General features: G+C 35.6%; 1 protein-coding gene across 1 annotated transcript in view; it reads right to left on the reverse strand.

Moving 5' to 3' along the window:
- The window catches only part of IHO1 (interactor of HORMAD1 1), a 21,198-nt gene extending 12,644 nt beyond the window's left edge, over window positions 1-8,554 (reverse strand). The window contains exons 1-3 of the mRNA XM_065933708.1: window positions 8,499-8,554; window positions 5,763-5,937; window positions 4,210-4,373 (exon numbers count right to left, since the gene is read on the reverse strand). Of these exons, the coding sequence (XP_065789780.1) occupies window positions 4,210-4,373; window positions 5,763-5,937; window positions 8,499-8,554 (395 nt within the window). The remainder of the gene's footprint in view (window positions 1-4,209; window positions 4,374-5,762; window positions 5,938-8,498) is intronic.
- Window positions 8,555-10,445: the final 1,891 nt, after the last annotated feature.

Here is a 10,445-nt window from a genome sequence, read left to right on the forward strand (position 1 = left end):
ATATCTTTCAATATCTTTACTTAATATCTTTCAATAATGTTTAACACATAAAAAAATTTAAATTAACATAGGAAGTTTGTATATATGTGTGTACACAGCCCTGTGAGTTTTATCACAAATTTCGGATTCATGTAACAACCACCACAACCAGGATATAAGACAGTATCCCCCAAACAAATCCTTCAGGCTGTCTCATTGTGGTAAAGACCAGCCCACACCCCTAATCCCTGGTAACCACTGACCTAATACCCATCCCTATTGTTTTGCTTTTCTCATAATGTCATATAAATTGAATTATATAGCATATAGTCTTTGGACTGGTTTCTTTCAGCATAATGCCTTTGAAAGACTCTTGAGAGCACCGTGGACTTCTAGGAGATCAAAGCAGTCAATCCTAAAGGAAATCAGTCCTGAATATTCATTGAAAGGACTGATGCTGAAGCTGAAGCTCCAACCCTTTGGCCATGTGATACGAAGAACTGACTCCTTAGAAAAGACCTTGATGCTGGGAAAGATTGAAGGCGGGAGGAGAAGGGGATGACAAAGGATGAAATGGTTGGATGGCATCACCGACTCAATGGACATGAATTTGAGCAAGCTCTGGGAGTTGGCGATGGACAGGAAAGCCTGGCGTGCTGCAGTCCGTGGGGTCACAAAGAGTTGGACACTACTGAGCAACTGAGCTGAACTGAACTGAGTGCCTTTAAGGCTCATCTATGTTGTTGTGTAGCAATAGTTTATTCCTTTTCATTGTTGAGTAGTGTTCCATTGTATGGATGTACCATAGTTTATTTTCATACATTGAAGGACATTTGGGTTGTGCCCAGTTCTTGATGATTATGAACAAGGCTACAATAAACTTTATTGTATAGACTTTTATGAAAACATAAGTTTTCATTTATCTAGGATATATACCTAAGAGTAGAACTGCAGAGGCAGATAGTAAATCATTTAATTTTGTAAGAAACTGACAAACTTTTCCAAAGGGGCTGTATCATTTTGCATATCCACCAGCAAGATTTCCATTTGGTCTATATTCGTGCCCAGTATTGTCAATTTTTGTCTGTTTTATTTTTAGTCACACTAATAGATGAGTAGTAATATCATCTACTCATATTAGTAATGTCATTGTGACTTTAATTTGTATTTCCAAAATAACTAATGGTGTTGAGAAACTTTTCATGTATTTATTTGCCATCCAAATATTTTCTTTGGTGAAGTGTCTGCTAAAATTTTTCCCATTTTTTTATTCAGTTGCTTGTTTTTTTACTGTTGAGTTTTAAGTGTTCTTGATATATTCTGGATACAAGTCCTTTGTTGAAAATGTGGTTTGCAAATATTTTTTCCAGTCTGTAGCTTGTCTTTTCATTTTCTTAACAGTGTCTGTCACAGAGCAAACATCTTACATTTTAGTTAAAAACAAAACCCCAGAAATCTTGACGCTAGGCTATCATACTTCAAATTCAAGTTCCCTTCCTCAATCTACATGCTACTATTTATTTTTCAGAGCCCTCAGATGCTACACACACACCATCAGGCCTTGTTTGCATTCAGTGGGAGCAATAGGATGTTGTATGCTTATTCTGTCTTACTCAGAACCAGAAGCCATTCCAATACCCTCTTAATAAATTCCTTGTTCATTTAAATAGTTATTTCTGTTGCTCACAGCTATTAACTCTGGCTCACTTGTTAATTTATCCATCATATACCTGTTTCTGAAACAAGACTGAGAACTTCAAAGACAGGTACCATTATTCCTCCCCTTGGGATCCCCAGTGTGCCCTATTGAGCCTAGCACAGCATTTATTGAGTGAGTGAATGAACAGATTTCACTGTGGTGATCCCCAATCTTGAAAGAATATGGCTCGTTTTATAATCTCCTTGTGGTCCTTAGGTTATTCATTAGTTATGAGACTAATCTGTTTTCTCAAACATAACTGATTAAAAAAAAATAATCTGGGTAATGAACATCCATTGTCTGGTATGCCCAGCATCCACCTCTAATGGAGAATTGTTTCTTGTTGCATCCAATAAGTGATTATGATGAGAACTTCAAGTCACATCCCCCTCTTTACTCACCCCTCAATAACCAAATAAATAAATCCATCAGAAGCTTTCACTAGGATTTTCAAATTGTAACTAAGGGGTGAGAGTCTCTTTTTCTGTGTTAGTAGGAAGCTGGTCTCTAGGAAGAGCGAATGAAGCATAGATGGGGAGAGAAGCACAGAAAAGAGACAGATTCTGATTTTGTTTCATTCCCTGTCCTTCCCAGATTGGTTCAGAGAGCTAATATAGCCTCCTTTTTATCCAGGCTAGTTTATTTGCTATCAAAAGAGTTATAACAAATGCAATGTGAATGAGTAAGGCTTCTTTTGAGATTTTTTTAACCTCATATGCTCTTTCTACTCATTTGGGAAAAAATGTACTTTCAAAACACAATATGTAAATACATGTTTTATTGATTAGTAGCATCTCTTATGTTAACTCTGTACCATGCCTTATCACTTTTCTGCTTCCAAATTTACAATGGTATACTTTCTGTCTCTCATTTAAACATTTCTCACTCTTCATCACATTTCTGACAAGCACTTATGGACAGAAAATAGCAATCTAAAATGGGGTTTGTTTTTACCAGAATTTATGAAAATTATGATTTTCTGCTTAGCGTTTAAATCAATATCATAAACTTGAAATTTTTTTAATGGAAAAGATAATCTTCAGTGTCCTTATCATCTTTTCTTTCTGTATAAATACTATAATTTTTTGCCATCTTGTAAATAATTGTTAACAGAAACTCATTTCTGGGAATTCCCTGGTGGTCCAGTGGTTACGTCTCCACACTTTCAATGCCGAGGGCCTTGATTCAACCCCTGGTCTGGGAATTAACATCCCACAAGTCATGCAACCAAAAAAAAGGAAAAGAAAATAAATAAACTCATTTCACTACAAAAAAAGCAAAGGAAATGAAATATGAAATAAAGAAATGAAGGAAGGGAGGGAAAGAGAGAGGGAAGAAGGAAATATCAAGAACTTAATGCTTCCAAAAGTTTTTTAAGCTACAGAAATTGTGATCAAACAAAATAATATAATCCAAAAGCCCAGAGAACAAAAAACTTAAGACTAATTTATTGAAGCAGTAAGATGAGAGAGCCTGCTCATCAGTAGTACTGTACCATTGTTATGAATCCTAGAGCCTATATTCCTAGAGGAAAGAAATCTGTCAACATCTGAGAAGTGTTTACTTACCAACAAAATCAAACCCTTCAAATAGAGTATTTTGCTTTTCTCACTAAAGGAATATAAGTATATAGTGGAGAATATACCTAATCTTTTAAAGAATTCCTAATCTAGAATTCTTTAAGAAATTCTGGCTCCTAATGCAGGAGACACGGAGATATGAGTTTGATCCCTGGATCGGGAAGATCCCCTGGAGAAGGAAATGACAACCCACTCCAGTAATCTTGCCTGGAAAATCCCATGGACAGAGGAACCTGGTGGGCTACATACAGTCTGTGGGAACACAAAGAGTCAGACACGACTGAGCAACTGAACAACAACAAAAACAACATGGAAGTATTAGTGGTGATGCTAAATGACACATCTTTACTATTACAGAAATAATAAAGTATATTTCTGCTTGGGGATTACAATTTCTGTGATAACTAAGGATGTCCTGATAATAACTTACTATGGAGAAATGAACAAGTTAATTTCCTCAGTGACTTTAACTTATTTATTTACAAATTAATGTAGTAGTCCTAAATTTGCTTATATATATTATATATATATATATAAAACAAATAAGAATATGTATAAAATTTAGGCTATATATTTAAAAATACCAACATTTCAAAGTGAGAAAGTCAGCCTAAACTATGATTTAAGAATTCATGTGCTATATTCTTGACCCTGAAACAAATGTTAGCTAACTTCCTAATTCTGATCTGAAAAAAAAAGGACAGAATTTTAGGCAGAATGAACCTAACATTACTTGAATACTGCATTTCTCTAAGAAGTCCTTTAGCTTAATATTCAGACACACCAAAACTATGGCAGCCTAGGAAAGCAAATGAAGAGTAATTACTAGATGAGTGGTAAAAGTAAGAATGCTATCATGCTGAAACTGATTTATTTAACTACTGACATTCCATTTGCTCTTTCACTCAGAAAAGAGAAGCTGTCTCATCCACTTGAAAGGTTTTTGTGTACCTGTCACATCTGTCTTTTGCACTTTTCTTTTTCTCCTCAAACTGTTCCAAGAGGCCTTTTGGTTTTCCAAGAGACAAAGGAAGAGGAAACAAGCCTCCATCTTTTGTTTCTCCTCCAAGCAGCTGGGGTTTTGTTTGGTACTTTGTGAAAATACTAGGTTCACTCTGTTCAGTGGAAAAGAAAAACATCATAGCATTATACACATAAAAATATTTATAGCATTCACTATTTTCTACACAAAGCAGAGTTACACTTAAGTGCAAACTATAATACTGAAATCCAATGCAGCATGTAGTATTTCCTTTTTATTTCATATGCACCAGAAAATTATATTAAAGAAAAGCAACTCTTTTTACTAATATAATTTCTGCCTTACCAGCCCAGAGATATTTAAAATGTCAGCTAAAATGGCTTAAAATCAATTGTATAAGTTTAAAGGGAACAACAGAAAATTATGCTGTGTTGAGATAATGTGTTAAAGTTTTTGTTAATAAGTTTAACTCAAGTTGTTGCTCAGTTGCTGATGAGCTAGACTTACTGATAAGTTTGACATGTAATGTAAATGGTACATGGTAAGCCACTTCCTGCATTCTGAAGCAAAACTTATTCTGAAATGTTCAGGTAGTACATTTACTCCTTCATATCACTGGGTACCAATTTTTGTACTAAAATGCTTATCTCAGAGCATACCTTACTAAGTTACAGTAGTGACCTAGTTGTATTAAGTCTATCTGATGCAGTTAAGTCTGTGTATAAAGTTAAATCTGGTTCTAGACCAAAATAAAAATATATATATATATATATATATTTTTGATTCACAAAAGAAAACAAGCTGATCTCCAAAAAATCAAGAGATTCTGGCCCTCAGGCTTCCCTTGTGTCTCAGCTGATAATGAGTCCACCTGCAATGCAGGAGACCTGGGTTCGATCCCTGGGTTTGGAAGATCCCCTGGAGAAGGGGATGGCTACCCACTCCAGTATTCTGGCTTGGAGAATTCCATGTACTGTATAGTCCATGGGGTTGCAAAGAGTCAGACATGACTGAGTGACTTTCACTTTCACACTTTCTGGCCCTTATTCATCAACTTAGGCCTCAGTATCCTCATCTCCTTATTCAAGGAGTTAATGTGTATAACGGACTAAAATCCACAAAACATCTGATGTTTCTTAGGGAAAAAAATGTCCATATAGAATATATTTATATTACTTTGTCCCTATTTTTCTAAAGTTCTCTTTTCTTATTGAATATTCACAAACAATAATATGACAAGCCTTAGAAAATGTCATGTAATATTTGGCACACCCTAGGAGTGCTCAAAGTACTGGAAATGTTCTGTGTTGCTTTAGTAATAGAAGAAAATGCAAATATAAATGTTTTCCATTTCAGACTACCAAGTCAAATGAATCACCAGTCAAACACAAATCTATTTAGGGCAGTGATCCTTAGAGGTGTACAATTCTAAAATATAATCCAGCAAAATAAGTCATCTTTACAGTTTATCTCCGTAATGACTGTGAAACATGTACAGAGAAATTCTGGAATTCAAACTCACATCCAGAGAATTCTGTTGTGACTGTTTTGGATGTCTCAAGTGGACTTCAGAGTCCAAGGGTGTTGACAGGGTCTGTGAACTTTCTGGACAGAACTGGGATCCAAATAGAAACTGGGAGTCACTGAGACTGGAGTAATCAGTCTGATTGTTATTCCAGTTAGACGACTTAGTGGCCCTGAAATTAAGCAAGAAGATAAAAGTACATCAAGTAGACAAACATCCTGAACAAATGAAAACCATAATTCGAAATTATTTCAGAATATTCTGGGCAGAATGCTAGCTTTTTTTGACCTCCCAGTCCCCTGCATACTGCCAGTACTACCTGTAAAGAAAGAAGGAAATTATGAATGCCAGACATTTTGATTACAACAACCTGGGAACAATCAGATGGAAATTCAGACATTAAGGACTAACACCATTATTTCTTGTACAACAAGATTATGGGCTTTAACACCATTTTGGAGATCAAAGTTCATAAAATCTTTAGGGATTAAGAGAACATTTTAAAAGGTTGAATGTATTCATCAGTAACGGAACAGATTAAAAATAGAATACAGCTATGCATATAACTGATTCAGTAGTCAGAAGCAATAAACTAGATTTACATATAACCACATGGGTAAGTCTCAAAAACATAATTTTGAGTGAAGAAAAATAGAAATGTAATGAACTCTCTCATGTATTAACGTAATTTGTAAACCTACATCATACATACCAAACAAGTATGTAATTGAGTATGTAGAAGATTAATGGGAAGAATACACATTAACTCCCCTAGAATGTGTGTCTATAGGGAAGGAAAGGAGTAGGACTAGAGGGAGAGAAGACGCTGTAATACAACAATCAGAATATAGACCTAAAAAAAAAAAAAAAGAATATAGACCTAGATATGGACTGAATGTATGTGTCCTCCCAAAATTTGTATGTTGAAACCCTAATCTCTATTTTGATGAATTTTGGAAATAGGGCCTTTAGGAAGTAATTAGAGTTAGATAAAGTAAGGAGGATGGGACCCTCCTGATGAAATTAGTGTCCTGATAAGAACAGACACCGAAGAGCTTACTCTCATTCTTTCTCCATCATGTGAAGACACAGAAAAAGGCAATTGTCTGCAAGCCAAGAAGGGAGTCTTCACCAAAAACCAGTCATGCTGGCATAGGACTTTCAATTCTAAGACTTTTCAAACTTCAGAACTGTGAGAAAATAACTTTCTGTTGTTTAAGCCATCCAGTTTATTGTACTTTGTTGTGGCAACCCAAGCAGACTAATATAAGTCTCATACAGACTGAAGAATATGATCAACTCAGATTTGCACACAGAAAGATCCATCAAGCACTGTATTATTCCCTTTCACACCTTAGTGTCTTATCCTTGCTTGTTTTAAATACTTCCAGCTGTGGACCCCCAATTTGCTTCCCATGGATACCTATGCCAGTCTAAATCTCACATTTGAAGGGGATAATGATATTAATAATGATGCAATCACACCTGAATACAGTGTACTGAGTCTACATGAGATAGCACATAAGTGGATAGACAAAACATATAGTCTTCAAGTTTTTACTTGAAAGACATCTCAATAACAGTTTATGTTACTTAATGCTGTTGTATAACCCAAGAAAACATCCTTTTCATTAAAACACACAGGCAGATCATTCCTTTTCCAAATGTTAAATTTAAAATAGATAGCACATAAATTACATATTCTAAGCCAAAGGAATCATTATATATTAATACAAGAAAAAAAGAAACCCTACTTGTTCAGAACAGAGAAGATAAATTATTTTGACTCATAGAATCATTTTCTAAGATTAGCTAAGGTAATGGGCTACACACATATATTATAATATGGTTTGCATAATCATTGCTCAAAATAGCTAAATAGCTCTCTGTGACTCCCTTCTTAGGTCAAAGAGAATAATTAGCTGGGCTGGAAAAGAAACAGCTCTATGAGCCTACAGAAGTCATGTAGGATTTGTATCTTCAAGCTATGATCTGAAATTAAACATATATTTTTTCCCCTACTCTGTATCAACTGTAAGCCTTTTTTTTCTTTTCAAGGAAGAAAAAAAGAACAATGTTTCAGGTTTTTTGCTATCTTTAGAAAGGTGTTAGGAGGAAAAGAAACTATTCAAAGATTAAAGCATGCCAGAAACAATTGGAAATCCCTCCATATATACCACTTCTGGGGCACACGCACCAAGCTAGCCAATAGCAGGCCCTTCTGCATGGCTAGAGGACACCAATCTAAGTACCTCAGCGAAGTGGTAGAGGGAGCAATATTTCAATGAGCCCTGTTAGCAGTTGGAGTGGTTCTTAATTTCATGGTACCTACAAATTGTAGGACACAACTGAATACATTGTCTTGAGTTTGCTCCTTGCTGTTTCAATAGCAATCACTCCAAATGAGGTAAGAGTTTCTAGATGCTGGACCATGTCTAACTCTCACAGGCCTCATAGTCCCTAGGTCTGGTGCTGGACAGTCATTGTTCAATTAACACACATAGCTGAATTGATATTAATTTTATAATTAGAAAATAGGCAAAGGGAGAAGACAGTATGAGGGGGTTTCAGTGGTGACAAGCGAGGGGAAGAGAAGGGGGAGAAGTTATACGGGGTAACTCTGTTACTATAAACTGATACAAAGGGGAGCCTGTTTCCATGAAATCAATCCTCTCAAGTAGAAGAATACATAACCAAAAAAAAAAAAAAAGAATACATAACCAGAAAACTTACCCAGAGCCTGAGGGAATACTGAGCATATCTTTGATATTCCAGACATTAAAATTCATGTCTTATGATTATTCCTTTTAAAAAGAGAGGAACATTCATTTAAAAGGTTAATACAGTACTTTTCCAAAGATTACTTTACAGTGACTGTTATATGTAGATGAGGGCATTTCAGCAGTTATATTCTCATCCAGTTGGTGAAAATTCCCATTACATATCCGCTAGAAATAGGTTTTGTGTTTTTTTTTTTTAGTTAAATTGCATGCAAATTCCCCCCAGTATCAGAGCCCGAACCTAGCCACCTGTAAAAAAGTAAATTTGCCTTCCATCCTTTGCTCTCATTTCTTGTTCTGCCACCTCTAGTAATAATCTGCTTTTAGAAAAAGACCAATAATCCCCTCTTTCATTGCCTGATACAACGAATGACTTAATCTATCACCTTTCTCAAGAAGACTAGTTCTTCTTAGTCCATAGGGTATTGGAATGCCAAGAAAGTTGTGGAATTTGGGCAGTAAGAAGCTGGTTGAAGAGTAAGTGCTTTGGGCAAAAGTGTCTTCCCACACCTCTTACAGCAGTTTCCTACTCTGCTCACTGACAGTCTAACATACTACATAATACAGTTCATATGATGATAATAGAGCCTGGATTTTATGAAACAAGCCCAATTTCCAAATTTTGTCTCCTTGATCCCACAGAACATTCAAATGTATCAGATTGTACATTATCACTGACAGCATCAGAAAATGATACCTACACATATGAGATCTCCAATATAGATCTAGATAAGATGAAGCATAAGTTCTGAACAAATATAGGTAGTTTGGTATACACTTAATATAGTTTAACCTTGTTTAGAGAAATTTATTACACTGAAGTTTTCTAACTTTCTAAAAAATTACATGTATTTGTGTGCTTATAAGCATTTGTTTTGCAAGAAAGTTAAGCCAATAGACCACAGAATCAAGGGGTTAGAGGTAGTACTACTTTCACAGTGTCTACTATGTGCTCGGCCCAGTGCTAGACACATTGCAGAATATAAGCTTAATGATTTTGTGAGGCAGATTTTGTTATCCCCATTTAAAAGCTTGTGAAGATTCAGATAGGCTAAATAATTAGCTCAAATTCTCTTTAATAATTCTTGATAAATAGGTTCTATGCTAGATCATTGAGATGAAAACTGAAGAAAATTCATTTTAAAAGCTGGCAATATTGTCCAGATGGGTTCACAGGTAAATTCTACCAATTCATTTATAGAAGAAACCATACTAATTCTGTATAACCTCACCCAAGAGGTAGCAGAAGGGATACTTTCTAGCTCATTCTATGAGGCCAGCATTACACTAATAATATAACCAGACGAAGACATTACAAAAAAAGAAAACTACAGACCAGTGTCTCTCATGAACATAGATGCAAAGTCCTCATCAAATTATTAGCAAATTGAATCCAACAATGTATAGAAAGAATTATACACAACAGGAGATGCAAGCAAGGCTAGTTGAGAATTTGAAAATCAATTAATATAATCCATTAGGATTATAGGACTGATGCTGAAGCTGAAACTCTAATACTTTGGCCACCTGATGTGAAAAACTGACTCATTTGAAAAGACCCTGATGCTGGGAAAGATTGAAGGCAGGAGAAGGGGACGACAGAGGATGGTTGGATGCCATCACCAGCTCAATGGACATGAGTGTGAGTAAACTCCAGGAGTTGGTGATGGACAGGGAGGCCTGGTGTACTGCAGTCCATGGGGTCGCAGAGTCAGACACAACTGAGCAACTGAACCGAACTGCTAATTCATTACATCAACAGGCTAAAGAAGAAAAAGAATACAACCATATTAATACATACAAAAAAGCGTTTGATAAAATCCAACACCCATTCATGATAAAAACTCTCAACAAAGTAAAAAAACAGAAACTTCCTCAACTTGATAGAAAACATCTACCC

Source organism: Muntiacus reevesi, chromosome 4 (assembly GCF_963930625.1).
Source record: "Muntiacus reevesi chromosome 4, mMunRee1.1, whole genome shotgun sequence".
In the NCBI taxonomy this organism is placed as follows: Eukaryota; Metazoa; Chordata; class Mammalia; order Artiodactyla; family Cervidae; genus Muntiacus; species Muntiacus reevesi.